This window comes from Mesoplodon bidens (assembly GCF_964165515.1).
Source record: "Mesoplodon bidens genome assembly, chromosome: 14".
NCBI classification, from domain to species: Eukaryota; Metazoa; Chordata; class Mammalia; order Artiodactyla; family Ziphiidae; genus Mesoplodon; species Mesoplodon bidens.
Window position 1 is genome coordinate 15,164,751 of NC_138170.1, and position 20,228 is coordinate 15,184,978.

Sequence of the window (20,228 nt, forward strand, 5' to 3'; positions counted from 1 at the left end):
AAACGGCAGGGCCGCCAGAAGCCTACAATTGAGACCCTGACCGCCTCCACGCCTGCCCGGCTGCACGGCGGACGCAATGAAGCAGTGCTACGCATGCGCAGCCTTTTCCGAGGCCCCGCCCCCCGGCCGAGTCAGCTGAGTGGGGCGGGCTCCAGGCCGGAAGGAAGCGGAAGGTGGACACGGAGGGGAAAGAAGCCCTCCCCCGGAAGTCCCTTCTGTCTCCGGAGCCTGCTCCCGGAAGTGCTGGTGTTTGTAGCTGGCATGATGGCTTCAAGGTTACTTCGCGGAGCTGGGGCGCTGGCCGCTCAGGCCCTGAGGGCCCGCGGTCCCAGTGGAGTCTCCGTGGTGCGCTCTATGGCGTCTGGAGGTACTTGGCCTGCCGGGAGCGCCGGGGACCCGCGCCGTTGCCCTCCCGGGGTGGTGTTAAGGCAGCAAGGAGCGGGGGGTTGAGGCCGTTCAGCTTCTCCGGGCCACAGTGACCGCCCCTACGGACCCGGGAACCTCAGACTCCGCGGGCGTCTCCCCGTTGTTCTCGGCCGCCGCTGCTACTGACCACCATACTGACCCCTCTGCGAAAAAATCCTAAACGGAGACGCCGGGTGACCTTGGTGGGCAGGGGTTGCATCCGGGACGTGGAGGGGCTAAGCCGTCCTTCAGGCCCGCGCCCGCCTCAAGGCCGATGCACTCCACTAGGACTCTGGTTGACCTGGTTTTAGAAAAAATGCCGGAAAATGGGCTTCCATGGTCGAAGGAAGAAAGGATCACCCCGTGTACCACTTTTGGGTATCGTGACTTTGGTCCTTAGGGGACAGTGGGTATGGGTAGCCTCTAGGAGCTTGTGGACCCACTAGAAGTATGCAGAGATGTCCATATGTGCATTTTCCTTCTTGATCTTTTCAGGCGACATCATAATTCACGTATTTTCCTTTAGGTGGTGTTCCTACTGATGATGAACAGGCCACTGGGCTGGAGAGGGAGGTCATGCTGGCTGCCCGCAAGGGACTGGTGAGGAGAACCTTGTGCCTTCTCGGGAGCTCATGGCCGTGGATGGAGTCAGAACGGCCTCCTCTCTGGGAGCCTTTCATCCAGGAAACCTGGCTTGTGGGAACAGTACTGCTGGCCCCTAGAGGGTAGGGGTCATTTGGCATAATGGACCCTTCATTTGTTTTTCAGGACCCGTACAATATGCTCGCCCCAAAGGCAGCCTCAGGTACCAAGGAAGACCCTAATTTAGTCCCCTCCATCACCGATAAGCGGATAGTGGGCTGCATCTGTAAGTACCTCACCACTATTTTCTTATCCATTTGTTTAATATTTGTTTAACTTAATATTTGTTTAACATACAGGATGTCTATCAGCTGCTGCACCTCTGTTGTTGTGTGTGAGTCTAGGTTTATAAAGAAGATGTGTGTGGAAATACGTTGTTCTAAGGGTCTTGGCCCTCAGGCCTCTCTGCCCGAGTAGGTCATCCTTAACCGTAAAGAGGCCTGGAACATCAATAATACTGGCTCATTGGAGAGGCAGCATGAAGGAGTATTCATCTAGAAAATATTTACTGTACTTTCTCTTTGCCACACACCATGTTAGGCACTAGGGGTACATACCAGGATGCACCCAGCTTTGGGGTTCTACATAGGCAGGGAACCGTGAGAACCTATGGTGACTCTGATAAGAGGTCAGCGTACTCACAGGTACACTTGGCCTCAGTTTCTTCATCTGAAACATGGGGAGAGCTTGAACTGCTCCCTTCAGGTGTCAGCCATAACTCTGTGTCTCGGCGGTGTCTGAGGAAGAGAGGTTAACGTTGAAAACGTCCCCCTTCTAGGCTGGATGGCTTTCAGCCACCGTTTTCTTTCAGGTGAAGAAGACAACAGTGCTATCATCTGGTTCTGGCTGCGTAAAGGCGAGGCCCAGCGGTGCCCTAGCTGTGGAACCCATTACAAGCTGGTACCCCACCAGCTGGCACACTGAGCCCCTGCACTAACTCACTCAAAATGTGATGTAAAGTTTCTTCTTTCCAATAAAGACTAGCCATTACATTGGCTCCTCCTCCCATAGCTGGCCGGTCTTATTTCTTTCCTGTGTTGTTTGGGAAGGAGTGGATGACGATGTCAGGAATAGCGATCTGTTAATACTAGCTTGCCATCCACTTGCTTTTGTACACCGAGACTGCCAGTTGCCCAATGCAGTGGTAGCTACCACCTGGCATGGGGAAAAGTGGGCTGTGGAGTCAGGCTGACTGGACTTGTAATACTGGCTCCATCGTCTATCTTTGTCACTGGGGGCCTGCTCTCTGAGGGTGGGTTACATCTTAAAAAAAAAACAACAAAAAACCTTGTTAAGTGTTAGGAATAATATATATAAAAAGAGCAGGAATAACATATATAAAAAGAGCCTGGCAGATAGTAGGTCCTCACATTATTGTAAAGACAGAGTGGCCTTGTGGGGAGAGTTTTGGCTTTGAAGTCTTAAAGGACCCAGGCTCAAAGCATAGTTCATGGGGATGCCATCAGCAAAATCTAGAATATGGGACAATTCCAGAAACCAGCAGCCAGTTTCTTCAAATAAGTTGCAAGGAGAAAAAAAACAGGTATGAGTACTTAGCAAGTGAAACATGAGGAAGATACCAACCAAGAGCAGTGCGTGGACCTTGTTTGGATCTTGATTTGAAAAAATCAACTGTAGAGAAAAAATTAAGATATTTGGTATTTAGGGACTTATTAAATTTTAGACATGTTAAAGGAATTAGTATTTTTTTTTATGCTTTAGCAATATATACTGAGGTACTTAGGGGTGAAATATGTCTGAGATAAGCTTTAAAACAAGAAGGAAGAGAGTAGTTCGGGGTATGACTGATCCATTGTAGCCAGGTACAAGAGGGGTTGTTTTTCTACTTTTGTGTATGTTTGAACTTTATCATAATAATAAACCAAAAAAAAAAAAAAGTTGAGAGAAACAAAAGCCCGATTCAGTCCCTTTATACCTGTGACACCTTGGACAATTAATTTCTCAAAAGCTGTTTTATCTGTAAAATGGAAATAGTACATATTTTGTTCTGGGATTTGCCATAGAGGTGGCTTTGGTCACTCTTGCCACAAAATTGATCCAAACTAGATCTGTAAGTTGAATTGATGGGAGGGAAAAGCCCTTTCCTTCATCTTTTTTTAAATTTAAATTTGTTTACTTTTGGCTGCATCGGGTCTTAGTTACTGTGCATGGGCTTTCTCTAGTTGTGGTGAGCGGGGGCTACTCTCTGTTGCGGTGCGCGGGCTTCTCACTACGGTGACTTCTTTTGTGGAACACGGGCTCTAGGCGCGCAGGCTCAGTAGTTGTGGCTCACGGTCTCTAGAGCGCAGGCTCAGTAGTGGTGCATGGACTTAGTTGCTCCGCAGCATGTGGGATCTTCCTGGACCAGGGCTCGAACCCATGTCTCCTGCATTGGCAGGCGGATTTTCAACCACTGTGCCACCAGGGAAGCCCTCTTTCCCTCATCTTGCCTTACCTCCTCTTAAAGGTATAAAGCTACTGCTTCCTTTCCTGGCTGTCATCTCTTCTCCAGGAAGTGTCCAAGCATTTATCTGCCATGCAGGGCCATTCTCTGGGAAGGGGACACCTAAATAGCCACCTACCACTCCCACCTTAAATGCTGTTATAAACAAGAGTTTCCCAGTCAGGAAGACTGGTTTAGTGCTACCCTCAAGCCCTCTTGTCTGGCCCACTTCCTGCATCCTCTTTCCTTTTTCACCGTCTCCCTTTCCAGTCAAAACTCTGCTTAGCGTGGACTTTTGACTCCTCACATCATTATTTATTCTGTCTGCTTCCTCCCTCATCTCCAAGCCCACCTTGCATCTTTATTATTTTTTAACTTTTAAAATGGAAATATATTACAATATTATGTTTCAGTTGTACTACATTATGAAATGATCACCATGATAAGTCTAGTAACCATCTGTCCCCATACAAAGTTATTAAACTATTATTGACCGTATTCTTTATGCTATATATTACATCCCCATGGCGTATTTATTTTACAACTGGAGGTTTGTACCTCTTGATTCCCTTCACCTATTTTGCTCCTAGCCCCCTCCCCTGTTCTCTGTATCTGTGAGTCTATTTTCATTTTGTTTTTTAGATTCCACATGTAAGTGAGATCATACAGTTTTTGTCTTTCTCTGTTTGACTTATTTCACTGAGCATAATACCCTCCAGGTCCATCCATGTTGTCACAAATGGCAATACTTCATTCTTTTTTATGGTGGAGTAATATTCCATTGCATATATGTATATATTCATCTATTGCTGGACACTTAGGTTGCTTCTATATCTTAGCTATTATAAATAATGCTGAAATGAACATTGGTATGCACAAATCTTTTTGAATTAGTTTTTTTCTTTGGGTAAATACCCAGAAGTGAAATTGCTGGATCATATGGCAGTTCTAATTTTGATTTTATGAGAAAATTCCATACTGTTTTCCGTAGTGGCTGCACCAATATACATTCTCACCAGTAGTGCACAAGGGTTTCCTTTTCTCCACATCCTTGCCAAATTAGTTATTTGTTGCCTTTTTGCTGATAGCCATTCTGATAGGTGTGAGATGTTATCTCATTGTGGTTTTGATTTGCACTTCTCTGATGATTAGTGATGTTGAGCATCTTTTCATGAGTCTGTTGGCCATCTATACGTGTTTGGGGAAATACCTATTCAGGTCCTCTGTCCATTTTTTAATTAAGTTGTTTGTTTTTTTGATGTTGAGTTGTATGAGTTCTTCATCTATTTTGGATATTAACCCTTATTGGATATATTATTTGTAGATATCTTCTCCCATTCAGTAGGCAGACTTTTTGTTTTTTTGATACAAATCTGTTTCATTGACCTATGTGTCTGTTTTTGTGCCAGTGCCATACTGTATTGATTGCTGTAGCTTTGAAGTATAGATTAAAAACAGGGAGCATGATACCTCCATCTTTGTTCTTCCTTCTCAAGATTGCTTTGGCTATCAGGGTCTTTTGTGGTTCCATACAAACTCTGGAATTATTTCTTCTAGTTCTGTGAAAAATGCCACTGGTATTTTGATAGGGATTGCATTGAATCTGTAGATTGCCTTAGATACCCCCTTGCTTTTCTCTTTTAAAAATTTTAACCAGTTTTCCCCTAAGAAAGAAAAATCTCCATATATTTCCAGACTGTGGTGGCAGAATAATGGTCCCCCAAAGATGTCCGTGTCCTAACCCCAGAACCTGTGAATACATTAGGTCGAACGGTAAAAGGTTATTAAGATTGCAGACAGAATTAAGGTTGCTAATCAGCTGACCTTAAACTAGGGAGAGTAACCTGGATTATCCAGGTGGGCCCAATAATCACAAGGGCGGCAGAAGAATGAGAGGGGGATGTGACTGGAAGAATGGTCAGAGAGATGCAACGTTACTGGTTTAAAGATGGAGAAAGGGGATCACAGGCCAAGGAATGCAGTTAACCTCTAGACACTGGGAAAAGCAAGGAAATGATTCTCCCCCAGAGTCTCCAGAAAGAAACACAGCTCTGCTGCCACATGGATTTCAGTGCAGTGAGACCCATGTCAGACTTCTATAGAACTGTAATGCTTTAATGGCATCAATAGATCAGTAAATTCAAGTCCTGTCTCCTGGGTTAGTGGGTCTCAAATTTCGCTGCACATTAGAATCACCTGGGTATATTTTTGTTCCCCATACCCGGCTCACACCCAGACCACTGAAGCAGAGTCTCTGGGGGTGAGACCCAGGCATTATTTAAAGTTCCCCAGGTGCTTTCAACATGCCGCCAAGGCAGAGAACCTCTACCTCAGGCTAGCCACAAAAGCACAAAAGCATGAAGAGCTCTTTTTCTTGCCTGTTGGTAACTGGGAGCCCTAGGGGCAAAGAGGAAATGTAACACCCTTCACTAGGAGCACCAGACCTTTGCTTGTGGGTAGAAATGGGCTCCATCTAGCCATTTAGCAGCTTAGAAATTGGATCCTGTCTCTCCTCACTAGGCAAGAATACAGGTATCTCTCTAATGGTATTTATTAAACAACCTGAAAGTACAAAGATCTTTTTTTCTGGAACCACTTGAGCAAGTTGCTATCTGATGCCCCATCACAGGTTAGTGTGCATTTCCTACAAAGACATTCTCTCCTATACCTGCAATGTGACTATCAAAATCAGGAAATTACAACTTGTACATTTCTACCATTTAATCCTCAGACCCTATTCAAGTTTTGCTAAATGTTCCAATAACGTCCTTTATAGCAAAGAATCCATTTCCTGTTACCTTTAGTTGTTAGGTCCCTTTAGCCTTCTCCATTCTGGAACAGTTCTTCAGCCTTTCCTTGATTCCTGTGACATTGACACCTTTGAAAATTACACCAAGAACTTAGGTTTGTCTGATGTTTCCTCGTGATTGGATTCAGGTTATGCATCTTGGGCAGGAGTAACAGAGGTGATGCTGGACGCTTCTCAGTGGGCACATGACGTCGATTTGTCCAATTGCTGGTGATGCTGGACGCTTCTCAGTGGGCACATGACGTCGATTTGTCCAATTGCTGATGAGGTGTTCACTTTGGTCACTTGATTAATGTCTGGCAGGTTTCTTCACTGTATAGTTGCCCCTTAATTATTATTATTATTTTAAATTTAATTTTAGATTTAATTTTAGTTTTTTGGCCGTGCCATGCGACTTGCGGGATCTTAGTTCCCTGACCAGGGATTGAACCTTCGCCCTCAGCAGTGAAAGCGCAGAGTCCTAACTACTGGACCACCAGAGAATTCCCACCCCTTAATTTTTTTTTATATATTTATTTATTTATTTATGTCTGTGTTGGGTCTTTGTCGCTGCGCACGGGCTTTCTCTAGTTGCGGTGAGCGGGGGCTACTCTTTGTTGCGGTGCGTGGGCTTCTCATTGCGGTGGCTTCTCTTGTTGGGAGCACGGGCTCTAGGCGTGAGGGCTCAGTAGCTATGGCACACGGGCTTAGTTGCTTTGCGGCATGTGGGATCTTCCTGGACCAGGGCTCGAGCCCGTGTCCCCTGCATTGGCAGGTGGATTCTTAACCAGTGCGCCACCAGGGAAGTCCCCACCACCCCTTAATTATTATTAAGTATCTTACAGGGCAATACTTTGAGATGTCAATACCCTGTTCCTCATTGAACTTTCAATTAATTTATATCAGTATAGACTTATGCTTTCACATTGTATTCAGTGAATTATAATTCATAACTCATTATTTTTTGATGTTTAATTGATTCCAAATTTGACCAGTGGAAGCTTCTTCAAGCAGGCTCCTGTGGCCTTTTGACATGTCCCTATCATTCTTGTAGCACTTCTTTTATTCTCTGGCACAAAACGTTGCAGGCTGTTAAAGCCGTGAGGTAGGTGCTATTATTATCACCCCCATATTAGAGATGCGGAAACCTAGGAACAGCTCCAGATTACACAGCTAGTTAGTTGTGGTGGCAGGATTGTGAATCCAGACCATTTAGCTCAAGCCTGAGCTTTTCCCCTCTAAGTTTTTATTTTGAAATAATTTTAGACCTATAGAAAAGTTGCAAAAATAGTACAGAGTTCCTGTTTACCTTTCACCAGTTTCTGCTAACATTAACCTATGACATTAACACATAGTACAGTGACTGAAACCAGGAAATTCACATTGATACAGTACTATTAACTGATTTTGCCAGCTTTTTCAGTAAGGGCCTTTTCTGATCAGAATCTCATGTTGCATTTCATTGTCATACCTCCTTGGTCTCCTCAAACCTGTGACAGTTCCTCAGTCTTTGTCTTTCTAATCTGTCCCTTTTGAACAAGATAGCTGGTCCACTGATTTATAGAATGCCCTCAGTTTGGGTTTGCCTGCTGTTTGCTCCTGGTTAGGTGGAGGTTATCCAAGAATACACAGGTAACATTGCCATCTTTTAATGCATCACGTCAAGATAGTCACTTATTACCGGGGATGTAAACTTTGATCATTTGGTTAAGGTGATATCTACTGGGTTTCTCCACTGTAAGGTTACTATTTTTCCTTTTTTAATTAGTAAGTACCTCATGGGGAGATACTTTGAGACAGCGCAAATGTCCTTATTTTTTGCTTACTAGTTTTTGCATCCATTTTTGCCTCCAGCATTGATAACTGTGATGTTTGCCTAACAGTGATTTTCTTTTTCTGTTATTCCTTCTACATTCATTAATTGGAATTCTACAAGTAAGAACTGTCCCTTCTGCCCCATGATTGATCTCAGACTGGACTCATGACTATTTTATTCTATGACTTATAATCCAGTATAATACAAATTTGACCACTGGGTGCTCCTGCAAGTCGTTTCCCGAGTCCTTTAGACAGGCCCTCTTCTTTTTTGAGCACTTTCCTCCTTTACAGTACCGCAAGATATTCTAGGCTAGGCTCATTTTATACTTTCTCTGCCCCAGGTAACCAATGTGCTTATTGCCACTGGGGTGTCATTGTCTCTAGGCCCTCTGAGCAGACAGGGCTAAGAAATACACACACATATATTCTAACCCATTTACTTCAGTATCTTTCTGTATGTATAATGAAAGCCATGAATTCATACTACCTCCAATCCCCATCCAACACCACAGGGTTCATTCTAGCCTTACCACCTTCTCATCTGTAGCTTTTCTCCAACAGTGAGAAACCCAGCAGGGCTAGAGCTCTGTAACCACACCATCCCTGCAGGAAAGGGAGTAGGGAGAGTGTTGCTCGGCCTTAAAGGATGGGATTTTGACAGACATTAGGGAAAGTCATTCCCAGCAGAGAGAAGACGATGAGTAGAGGCTGGCAGGCAAATCAGGGCATGACGACGCCTAAGCCTAACACAGGGAAGGAACAAGACTCCAAAGGGCCAGAATTAAACGCAACAATGCATAGCTCATGAGGGTAATTTCACCAGCAATTTCGCATCAATTCAGTTTTATTTCACCAAGCAGTGGAGAACTGCCTGACATTTTGGATTAGGAAGTGCCAGAACCAAGGCTATCTGGGCTTTAGATCCAAGGGCAAATGGATTGGGTGGGGAGGATGGAGCTGTGGTCATGAGCTAGGGTGGTGGCGGTGGCTACCGTGAAAAAGAAACCAGGTGGGAAAGGCACTACAGAACCAACAGAACCTGGCAACTGACAGAATGTGGGGAAGGTAAGAGGGAGAACGCAAAGTGACAAGGCTCTAAGCCTGTGTGGTTGGGAGAAAAGTGGTACCATAAACAGAACCCCAAACAAAGGTTTCTCTGTTAATTCTGTTTCCCCCTTGGGGACAGGCACGCTGTGACCACAAAGCCTCACAAAATGTTCTCTGAAGACAGGCCTGACTCAGTGACCTCTCCCCTCCTGCCTGATCTCTCGAGTCCTGGGCCCTCCCTCAGCTCCACCAAGTCCATGGCCTTCAACACACAGCTGTGATAACCACGCGCCCCTGACTGACTGCCCATCACTCAGGACACAGCTAAAAACCCTCTCAAGGCCCCCTACGTGCTGGCCCCCACTTACCCCTATGGTTTACCTCACATTATAGCCAGAGACCACTCACGCTGCCGTGCGCCTTGGCCTCACTTGGGTCCATGTCCTTTTTTTCTAGCCCCACCGGTCCCAGGTATGTCCTTGAACTCTTACCTCTCCCAGGAACACCCCCTCTTTACCTGGCTAACCCCTCCTGCACCTGTGCAAGTCTGCCTGCCCCACCTGCTGGCTTAGATGCCCCTCCTCTTGGCCCCCCAGCTCTGTACTGAAATGCCCTGTTTATCTTTCTCCCCTGATCTGTATGTTTTTAGGGGCAAAGATATGTCTTGTTTACCACTGGCTCCAAACACAAGGCACCTCCTGGACATACTGTAGTTCTTGACGTCAGTACTTGATGAGGAAGGAGAGGGTAGACGCTCTGAACTCACTTCTCACTGCTCCCTCTCCCTCCACTGCCCTGCCTCTCCTTGCTGCTCAGCTTATTCTCTCAGAGCCCAGCTCATCGATACAGCCTTCTACATCTCTCCCATCACCCCACTTCCTGACTTGGCTGAACTTGGATCCTGGATCAGGGTTGGTCTATTGGCCTCAGCTACATCTGAGCCGGGCAGCAGAGGTGCTCTAACAGAACAGGTGAGGGCGTGGATGCACCAAGCCCCAGCCCCGCCTGCCACAAGGCCCCATCCAAGAATAACGGGGAGGAAGGCAGCCTGTTCTCTGCTTCTCCTGGCAGACTGCAGCAAGCGTGTGAAGAGGCTGGGGAACTCCGCCACCAGGTTGAGAGCCCAGCCTCCTGGGGCCTCGTGTGCCACGTTGCCCCGCCAACCACTGAAATCTCAGGCTTCTGAGCTAGAGCCGGTGCCGTGCTGCTTTGGTCCTCAGGGATGGATGAGCAAACAACAGCGCAAAGAACCACAAGAAAACAGAGCCACACACTGGGCCTTGTCCATAATTATTACTATAATGATTTACAAAAAAATTTTTTTCAGGCAACTGTGTTAAATTATTGTACATTTGTGGGAGAGGGAGATGGGGGTCCTGGCCACAAGGTAAATGAAGACCTCTTTTGTGGGAGAGGTGGGAGGAGGAAGTGTGCCCTCCTCACCCCCACTAGGTCTGACTTGTGATTAAGTGGCTTCCCTTCAACAAATGAAGACCGTTCCCCCTTCCTGTCCCAGGTACTGGTGTAAAGGACAGGAAGCAGCAAGTCAATGAAGTGCTCTGAAGGAGAGAACGCAACACGCTGCGGCCGCCCAAACCCAGTGCATTCTCTGCTCTGGCTCCAAGGGGTCGGACCCCGGTCCAGACCCCTTATGGGGGACGGAAGACTGACACGAACTCAGTCTACACCAAGGCACCCATCCAGAAAGATGGGAGAACAAAGTGTGAAAGCGTCAGGGATGCCTAGGTGTGGCCCTCCGGGCTACTCCGTCGGGTCAGGAAGAGGAGGTGGCGTGAGAAGCAGTGACACACTGGCGGGGAGCTGCTGGCTGCCTCCTCCTCCACCCCACTCCCCAAGGCTAGTTACACAGGCATCCAGGCACTCTGGCCCTGTCGGAGAAAATGGGGATATTTGGGTGTCTGGCCTTGGAGCTTGGGGCAGCAGAGAGCCATGGGCCTAATTGGTTCTGCCAAGGGGGACACCCAGAACCGCCCAAAGCTGGGCCCCGCAATTCCTATCTTCCAGCTCAAGCCTCCCATCCATGCAGCTAATGTTACTGTGTGCGTGTGTGTGTGTGTGGAGGGCTGCAGGGAAGCATTGTTGCACCACTCGCCGGGGTTCAGGGCATGCAGGGGGCCCCGAGGCCTAGTATGTGAACCGGACCAGAAAGGGTTAAGGACTCTGGCTCCCCTTTCCTCCCGTCTTCCCAACGCTACACCTTCCTCCTCGGGCACTAGAAGGTTTTACGATGAATAGCCCGGGAGCCATCCTCTTCATATTCCTTTTTGGATACCCACATCTTCTTAAAAGTGTCCAGCGAGGCCAGGATGGAGCCACTGTGAGGAGGGAGGGAGAGCAGTCCTGTGCACCTGAGGGCTGAGCCAACCGCCCTCCCTGGGCGCCCAGAGCTCCACTTCCCTTACCCGGGAGGGAAACCCACCCACCTCCACCTGGCCTGGGCCAACCGGGGGAGAAGTGTCCAGGGCACAGTGGTCTCCTCCCAGAGCCCTCCCCGGGAGCCCTGCCTCACCCGATCCACGTGGAGTACAGCCGTTCCTGAGGGGCCGAGATCTAGAGGGAGCAAGCGGCAACGTGACTGCCCCATCCCCGCACAGAAGCCCCTGTCCCAGCCTCGGGGAGGGGGGTGCCTTTCTCCCAGTGCCCGAGGCCAGGCAGCTAGTGCCTCAGCTGGCAGCAGGGGGAGCAGCAGGGCTGGGCTGGGTCTGGAAGGCAGAGGGCACCTGAGGGTGGTTCTTGCTCTTTCCTCCCCGGGTCAAGGTTGCCCAGCACCCCCATGCCCCATGGGGACTCCCCATAACCTCACCTTGATTTTGACGTCTTTGGGGGCAAGCTTCTTTACTTCACTTAGTAATCGGTCGCCAAAGCCTGTGAACACAAGGCTGGCTCAACTGGGGGTCCACATCCGACCCTTTACCACTAGCTCCCCCGCATCCAACCTCTGGTGCCCCAGCCCCAGCTGCTGCCACGCTTGTTCTAGTCATTCTTGCTAGGATGAAGGGTAAGGGCAAGCCACCCCAAAGGCATAAAAGATCCAGCAGCATGCCTACGGGTGGGCCCAGCTTCCTTCCTCAGGAAGGCAGCATGAGATAGAACCCCAAGTCACTCAGCTCTGCCTGACCCCTGCACTCTCCCTCCCCCGCTGCTCTGGAGCCAAAACCGCCAGAAGCAAAGTCAAAGGCGAACGACGAGTCAGGAGAACACGCCTGCCACTTCTACCCAGCAGATGGGCAAACGTCACACACAGTGTCGGGATGGCGCCGGGGGACTCTTGTCCATAACTGATGGGGGCGAAAGTGGCACAGCCTCTCAGGAGGGAAACTCTGGTGATATCTACCAGGTAACAAATGCCCATACGCACCCTCTTACTCAGCAATTCTAGTCCTAGGATTTTTCTTTTAGGTATATTCTCATCACGTGAAGTAACAGTGTATGAGGTCAACCCTTGGAGCATCTTTGTGATCAGAAAGAATTTCACCATCCCCAAGGCCATCTGCAGGTTAATGGTTAAATGGCACATCCATCCCATACGGCCAGATAAGAGAACTTACACTCTAGGAAAGATCTTCTGGATGTGGTGCAAAGTCAAAAATACATGGCGTGGAGCTTCAGAGTATGCTACGGTCTGTGTAAAAAGGGAGTGCTTATTCACGCACAGGTGTTACCTGAGAAACTAACAACTCCGGTGGTGAGGGAACTGGGTGACCAGGACAATGGGAGAAGGCGGACTTCATCTAATACATTTTAGACCTCGTTAAACTTATCACCTTTTTACAAAGTAAACAAAATTAAATTTTAAATCTTTCTCTTAAAAAAAACAAAAACAAAAACAAAAACTGAGCACCCAAAAAACCAACAGAAAATGGGCCATCTCCCAGGCTTCTAGGAAGTGGGCTGCAGTCTGAGGGTCCAGCTGCCCTTGGCCTCCAAGTCATTCTACCACCTCCCAACTGTGGTACCTTTGAAAAGTGTGGAGCCACCGGAGAGCACGATGTTGGCGAACAGCGTCCGGCGAAGGTCCATGTCAGACTTGTGGATGGCGAAGGCCAGCACCTCGTGGAGCCCCTCGCTCTCATCCCCTATCAGGTCTGGCTGGAACAGCAGCTCGGGGGCCCGGAACCGCGCTGGCCCCACCTTGGGAACACAAGATTGAGGCAGACAGGCCTCCTCCTCCTCCTCCAGGTCCTGGCATCACTCCCACCCCCGCCCGGGGCCGGCCTGGCAACTTACGTCGAGGGTGCTGCCGTCTGGCAAGGTGTACTGCACCTTCTCTGTCTCCAGAGCCTCATCCTTCTGCGGGCTGATGGACAGGTAGCAGGCCCGCTGCAGTGGGTGGGGACACAGCCCTCAGGAGGCGGCAACCGGGACACCCGCACCCAGGGCTCAACCTTACGCCGGGTCCGACCACCCCCCGCCCCGTTCCCCACCTTCTGCCCTGCGTCACCTCTTTGATGGTCCGGACAACCTCAAACTCAGCCGAGGTGTGAAAGTCAACCCCCTCCTTGCGCAGCTGCAGCCGGAGGTAGCGGGAGACGTCGCGGCCGGCAATGTCCACCCGCATGATGGAGTGTGGCATGGCAAAGCCCTCATAGATGGGGACGGCGTGAGTGACCCCATCCCCTGAGTCCAGAACGACTCCCGTCGTGCGTCCTGTTGCATACCTGTCACCAGGTCAGCATCCCTTCACCTCAGCCACTGAGGCATGGGGACCTCCTCACCCCTGGAAGGGACCCCAGGACATGTGCATCATCTGGTCTGAAAAAGGGACCCGTGGGACTCCCTAAAGGGACGGTCATCAGGGGGCTGTTTCTACAGGGAAGTCAGACGCCTGGTCATCCTGAGCAGGAGGCTGCCCCCAGGGAGGACGGAGATGGAGGGGACGCAGGGCTTAGGGAGCACTCACAGGCTAAGCACGGCCTGCATGGAGATGAACAGGGCTGGCACGTTGAAGGTCTCGAAGAACACCTCTGCCGCCTTCTCCCGGTTCTTACATGGGTTGAGCGGAGCTTCCGTGAGAAGAACAGGATGCTGCAAGAGACGGCAGAGTTGCCGGCAGGTGCAAAGACAGCGTGCTGGCGCTGCAACGATCCTTCCAGAGAGCCACCCGCCCCTGTGAGCACATGAAGCTGCGGCCTGCCATCCCTCCCGACGGCACAGGCCCATCATCTGCCAGTAGTTTTACTCTTCCAAAGATCCAGCCCTCCCTGGAAAATTCTGCTCGGCAGCCACCGACTGTGTGGACCCAGGCCCACGCAACACAGAGGCGGCAAGCCCTGACAAAGCCAGAGGAAACGTGGAAGCCTGGCTGGGACGCCGCAGGCAGGGAGAGGACACCGCAGGGAGAACCGGGCCCCCCGGCGGGAGGGGCCCCTGCCCCACCTCCTCGGAGAAGGTCTGCAGCTGGTCCTTGGAGTAGACGTACTGCCAGATGCGCTCCATGTCGTTCCAGTCCCGCACCACGCCGTGCTCCATGGGGTAGCGGATGGCCAGCAGCCCCCGGTGCTCCTGCGGAGGGGGGAGGCCAGCTGTGGCACCAGACATTCACCCAGCAACTGCCCCCCGCGCGCCTGGAGCTGCCCCTCCATCCGTTCGCCGGGCGTCCCCATGCCCCGTGACAGGTCCTGAGCCCAGCACAGGTTCATCTGTCCAACTGCTTCTCAGGCTCTCAGAGCCCAGCCAGTCTCCAAGGCCAGGACCAGAGAGGGTGGCAGCGTGCTCCCTCCCACCCTGCAGTCCCCCCCTCCCTCCACAGCCCTTCGTCCTCTACACTCACTGCCAGCACAGCCTGACCTCCATCCCCACCACTTCAGCGCCAGGAGCCTCCACGCAGGCCGATCCTACTTGGTCCCCTCCTGCGGTCACGTGCTGCCGCTGCGCCTCCCGGGCACAGCTGGATGCCGTGAGCTACCTCTCCTCCCGGCTCTTCAGCCAGTGCTCACGCCTCTCGCATGGACCTGCCCTTCAACTTCCCCCCAAACGTGCCCCTTCCTGCCCAGCGCCACTCGGCCTCTCACCCACAGCCGCGGCTCCTCCTGACCCCACCTCGGGAGAGCCCCGTTATCTGCACCCCGAGCCCTCGGCACCCCGCACCGTAGACACCCCAGGTGCCTAAACTGCACTTGCCTGTTATCCCTGCCACCCTCACCCCCATTCACTCCTCCTCCCAAGGGCCTCATCTGGCCGTGCAGCCTCTAGGTGTCTCCCCGGCTGGAGCACAAGAGCTGGCCCTCTCACTCAGGTCATCAAGTCCCAGTGATTCAGACTTTTAAGTCACTTTTTAACCAGTTCTTTCCTTTGTAGTTTCGAAAAGACAGGGCTTGAAGAGGTCTAATTCTGCTGCCCTATACGGGAACCATGGCCCCATCGCACAGAGCAAAGGGACCATGGTGCAGGACCGCTGAGCTGCAGCCTGGATCCTGGAGCCAGGAGGGCACCCAGCAGATGGCCTCAGAGAACAGACTCCCAGGGCCCTCTCTGGCGGTACAGCTCTGATCACCAGTCAAGGCTCCTAGGACAATGAGGACCCCAAACCCAGAAAAAGGCAGGCTCCGTAGGTATTACCTCTGCTTTTGGTCCGATGAAGAGGTCCCCTTCCAGGGCTCCAGCCATCACCCGCATGTGTTTGGGGCGCCCGACACTGCGAAGACAGGAGAGGTCAGGGAGGTGGGCAGGGGGCACAGCTGAGCCCAGTCCAGGAAGACCAAAGTCCAACTCCAATGGTCAAGAGGGTAACTGTAGTCAAAGCATCAGGAGGTGGCCACGGGGCAAAGGTCAGAACCTAGGCCTACGGGCCACGGGACTACAGAGCAGGCCTTGGCAGGACAGAAGACTCAGGGTCAGAAGGCAAGGTGTTACTTCCATTTCCCACCAGCCCTCCCAGAGACGGCCGAGAGCTCTGTAATGTCAGCCCTGGCAGAGGGTCAGCTTCTGTAGCCACGATGACTCAGCCCACGCTCTTGATTTCAGGAGGGCAGGCCAAGGGGGGGTGGCCCCAGGAAACGGGGCTGTGGCTCCCTCGTACACCCCTCTCTCACTCCGTCGGTCCTGCCCCTTCCCGCTGCCAGGGCTTCCAGAACAGACACGCAGTTCTTGGCAGAGTGGATGGGCTACCATTCCAAAATCGGACCCAAGTTCCCTGCACATCAAGAGGAACCTTTAATTACGTTCAACGTTGAGTTCAGAAAGGAAAGCTGAGGCCCCACTGGATGCTCTAGGCTGGCTCTGTCTTGATACAGCCAGCCACTTCAGGGGCCTTAGGACTCCCCCACCCCGGCTTGGGCCACTAAACCCTAAAACCTCCAGGATTTGAGACGAGACACGGCCGAGGGAAAACTTCCCGATGGGCTACAGTGGCCGGAGCACTCCAGGCTTTCTCCAGGTTTCACCTCCCCCTTACCTCTGCCACCACTGGCACCATTCAGGCAAAGGCCCTCCTTGACTGAACAAAATATTTTCTAGAGTGTGAAAATAAATGGGCCCTGAAGAACACATTTCCCGGGAGGAAGGGTGGCATTCACCCCCCCGCTGTTTCCTCTGAGTCTAGGTCTCTCCCCTGGAGATGTCTCTCTTCTATTCTTGCTGCTGCTACCACACCTTGTCCCGAGGGGAGTGCTGATGGCTTCTCCTCCTTCCTGGCTAAAGGAGGGACCAAAATCAGCCTCCAAAGAGGAGGGGGAAGCCCAGAGCACATGTCTTCTCCTTCCAGCGCCCTTAAGAGCAACAGCTTCACAAATCTGGAGTTTTCCCTACAGGTGGGGACAAGAGTTGGCCTCAAAGAGAGCTGTGACACAGGACCCCGTTCTCTGCGGAAGCAAACCGAAGGGTTAGGGATGCCGCCTGAGCAACACTTACTAGTTTGGGAAACAGTATTTGGGAATCTGGTCTCCTGCAAAGCCAGCCTTGATCACCCCCGAACCCTGCAAAGAAAAACAATGTTTAGCTCCCAACATTCACCTCCAGATGAAGGCAGTGCCCTGCCATGGAGAGGGCTGCTGCTCCACCATGGCAGCCCGGGGTGGCAGCCTGAGATCCTGCCAAGAGGGCAAGGCCGTTTACAGGTATACCAGTGGTTCAAAACCGGGAGCGATTTTGCATCCCCTCCCCCAAATTTGACAATGTTTGGAGACTGGGGAGCGGGGGCTGCCACTGGCTTCTAGGTAGAGGCCAGGGATGCTGTTATACATCTTAAAAGGCACAGGACAGCCCCACATAACCAAGAATTATCCAGGCCAAAATGTCACTAGTGTGGAGATAGAGAAAACACGAAGTACATCCTCATCTGCACACTCCAAGGTCAGCTCCAGGCAGGAGGACTCCATAGCAGCACAAGCTACTCCCAAAACCCAGCTAGAAGCAACCCATAAGCTTTTTTCAACACTCCCCGGCCCCCTCCCCTCAGCAACCACGGGCCACATACAGGACCCGCTGGGGAAGATCCCTGGGTTCACTGGGACAACTGGCACCTCTCCTCAAGTGGCTTCTCCGGAGACTACAGGAGGACAGCTTGGTCTTGCCACTGCTCCAGCAAGGAAGCTGGACTTAGAATATCTTAAAGGGAACCTGGCATCTAGAAACCTCCCACTCACTGCAGGAATGAGCCTCTCAACCCCTCTTCCCATAGATCTCCATCACAACCCTTGGGGTCTGCAGAGCAGAAATAAACATCCCCAAGTTACAGAGGAGGGGCTGGAAGCCCAGAGGGACCAAACAGGTTGCCCTCTAAGCTCATTAACTTGTGGATTAGCCCGCCCAGCAAGGAACTGGCCTGATCTTTCCTGTAGCCTGATGGAGAGCATCCTCCAAGCCCAGCTCTAGCCCCTGCTGTGACTCAGGGCACTTACATGGGTACTCCAAAAAAGACAGCCGTTCAGGGATTACAGGGAGACAGATCCCAGAAAGAGAAGTGAGTCATTATCAAAAACTCCAAGGCCCACACACCAGAGGCAGATACCCAGCTCGGGGCAGATCCACAGATCCCCGCCCTTCATTTTCTTCCCGTGGACCAGAAAACATGCTGAGCCCCAGTGCTGAAGGACAAACCACAATGAAGCCAGGCAACTTTCCTCTGAGGTTTGCAAACAATGTTTCCAAACTTCTATGGGTCCTGGGAAGAGTAGTCCTGAATTCTCTCCACTGCCCTGCCGGCTGTGGAACTTCTGCTTGGCTCGGGGAGCACTTAAAGAGAGGGTCAAAGTAGCCAAGTGGCCAGCCAGGTGGTGGCGGCTATGGGGTGGGCACAGCTTAACTTGCATTTTCCCCAGTCCCAGGAAAAGGGCGCAGTAGGGCCTGCCCACTCTGGTAGTGCTGCCTGGGGGTGCAGCACTTGGAAAGAGCTGTTGTAGAGGTCCCCAGGCCAAGCCTCTCCAGAAGATGGGGCCAGCAGTGTGCAAGAGGGCAGCCAGAGCCACAGCCTGAGAAGAGGTAAAGTGGCTGGGGTCGAAACCTGCCCAGTAACCCCACTCTCAACTGAGAAAGGTCCGGGGTGCCTCGGCCGGGCCGCCCCACCTCTCCGGATGCTGACCAAGGGCCGCCAGAACGATGGGACCCCCTTCTTCTCCGGACCTCCCCGCCCGGCTCAGGGAGGGCTCGGGCTGGGGTTCCGCCGCGCCAGCGGGGGGCTGGCCCCGTGGCCCCAACTATAGGGCCAGGTGGGGACGGCCGGCAGGGGTGGCGGGCGGGCAGTGAGCTAGAGGGACCAGCCGAGTCTGTCGGGGGTCCCCGCGTGCACTGCCGCGTGCGCCCTCCCCCCGGCTGCCGAGCCTCACGTTGTCGATGACCACGGGCTGGTTGGCGATGATGTCGTAGGATTCCATGGCCGGGCCGGGCCGGCCCTGCCCAGCAGGCGGGCTGCAGGAGTGACCAACAGCGGCCTGGCGCGCTGACCCGGACGGCAGCGTCTCCTGACGCGGTACCGCGCCCCTCCCACCCCCGAGTGCGCAGCCTACGCGAGCCCGGCGGAGTTTTCTGGGGGGCGGGCCCCGCGGCCAATCACCGCTCCCATCTGGGCATATTGACGGCGGGCCCCCTAGTCCCGCGGCGGGCAAAGGGGCGGGGCCGCCGGTCCTGGCCAGCCAATGGAGATGGCCCGGAGGAACCTCTGGGGAGCTTCCAAGGTAGGCTGCACCGCGCGGGGGGATGACGTCATTGCCCGCGCGTAAGGAGGACGCGGTCAGAGAACGGTGGGCTGCGAGTTCGCCTGTCCAGGGAGACTGCTTTCCCTAGCTCCAGCACCTCCGACCACGCTTCTTCGTGAGCTCGCCGTCCCCGAGGAGACCGGCGGTGGATATTTCACCCAAAGCATTTCTTTACTGAACACTGAGGAAGATCCTTTTCCTTGTAAAAATTACAGTTTCGTGGTAACGGTAGCTGGAGTGAATGGGACACCTGCTATGTGCTTGCGGAGCACTCCTACCCACTTTACATAGATTACTATATTACACCCTTGCAATAACTGTATCAGGTATTATTATTCCCATTTTACAGATTTGGGAACCGAGGAGGCTCACGCGTGTGTAACTTGCCCAAGGTTATCCAGCTGGCAGCAGCTGGGATTAGCTTGCGGTCAGCCTCCAGCCGCGTTGGGGTCAATTCATTGACCAAACTGAGCCATAGTTATTTGCCGCTCTGTATAACTTTCCCACTAGACTATGAGATTAAATTCGGTAAAATTGAAGCACGACATCATACAGAAGAGTGCAGAAATCATGTGTACATTTCAATGAATTATTAACATGTGGACACGCCCATATAACCATCACTGAGTTTAAGAATCAGAGCATGACCAGCTCCCTGGAAGCCTCCCACCCCTCTCGTTCACTGCCCTATTCCTCCTCTGAGGTGACCAGTATCCTGCATTCTACCAGTCACCACAGGTTAGTTTTGACTATTTTGGAATCTTATGCAAATAGAATCATAGGTAGGTGTTCATTTGTATTTGGTGTCTATGCATTCATAAAATGGGTCAACGTGCAATTGTTTAAGATAATGAAGGAGTTCTATATAATCTGATATGAAATACATCAGGACATATGGCTAAGTCAAAGCAAAGAAAGCCAGTCACAGTGTCCA

The 20,228-nt window shown here is 51.7% G+C and overlaps 2 protein-coding genes and 1 long non-coding RNA gene across 3 annotated transcripts in view; 2 read left to right on the forward strand and 1 right to left on the reverse strand.

The window, feature by feature from the left end:
• Window positions 1-210: 210 nt before the first annotated feature.
• Window positions 211-2,057, forward strand: COX5B (cytochrome c oxidase subunit 5B). The gene is made up of 4 exons (XM_081254093.1): window positions 211-367; window positions 932-1,005; window positions 1,174-1,273; window positions 1,859-2,057. The coding sequence occupies exons 1-4, from the start codon at window positions 262-264 to the stop codon at window positions 1,969-1,971; spliced, it is 393 nt and encodes a 130-aa protein (XP_081110219.1). The 5' UTR covers window positions 211-261; the 3' UTR covers window positions 1,972-2,057.
• An 8,349-nt stretch (window positions 2,058-10,406) lies between these two features.
• On the reverse strand, window positions 10,407-19,096 carry ACTR1B (actin related protein 1B). The gene is made up of 11 exons (XM_081253631.1): window positions 18,926-19,096; window positions 17,013-17,077; window positions 15,723-15,798; window positions 14,541-14,666; window positions 14,065-14,189; window positions 13,606-13,822; window positions 13,392-13,484; window positions 13,121-13,295; window positions 11,968-12,029; window positions 11,674-11,714; window positions 10,407-11,479 (listed from the first exon to the last, which is right to left on the reverse strand). The coding sequence occupies exons 1-11, from the start codon at window positions 18,971-18,973 to the stop codon at window positions 11,377-11,379; spliced, it is 1,131 nt and encodes a 376-aa protein (XP_081109757.1). The 5' UTR covers window positions 18,974-19,096; the 3' UTR covers window positions 10,407-11,376.
• LOC308627455 overlaps window positions 17,084-20,228 on the forward strand; it is a 39,262-nt gene continuing 36,117 nt past the window's right edge. Inside the window, exon 1 of the long non-coding RNA XR_014017406.1 lies at window positions 17,084-18,230. This is a non-coding gene — a long non-coding RNA (uncharacterized lncRNA). The remainder of the gene's footprint in view (window positions 18,231-20,228) is intronic.

What these genes read in the sequence shown, in the direction of transcription:
- ACTR1B (XM_081253631.1), bottom strand. Translation starts at nt 18,973, where the DNA reads ATGGAATCCTACGACATCATCGCCAACCAGCCCGTGGTCATCGACAAC. An exon ending in TGCAGACCTTCTCCGAGGAG is followed by an intron (nt 14,190 to 14,540) that starts GTGGGGCAGGGG and finishes CGTCTCTTGCAG; the next exon opens with CATCCTGTTCTTCTCACGGA. An exon ending in CAGACGGCAGCACCCTCGAC is followed by an intron (nt 13,296 to 13,391) that starts GTAAGTTGCCAG and finishes TGTGTTCCCAAG; the next exon opens with GTGGGGCCAGCGCGGTTCCG.
- COX5B (XM_081254093.1), top strand. Translation starts at nt 262, where the DNA reads ATGATGGCTTCAAGGTTACTTCGCGGAGCTGGGGCGCTGGCCGCTCAG. An exon ending in GCGCTCTATGGCGTCTGGAG is followed by an intron (nt 368 to 931) that starts GTACTTGGCCTG and finishes ATTTTCCTTTAG; the next exon opens with GTGGTGTTCCTACTGATGAT. An exon ending in GCGGATAGTGGGCTGCATCT is followed by an intron (nt 1,274 to 1,858) that starts GTAAGTACCTCA and finishes GTTTTCTTTCAG; the next exon opens with GTGAAGAAGACAACAGTGCT.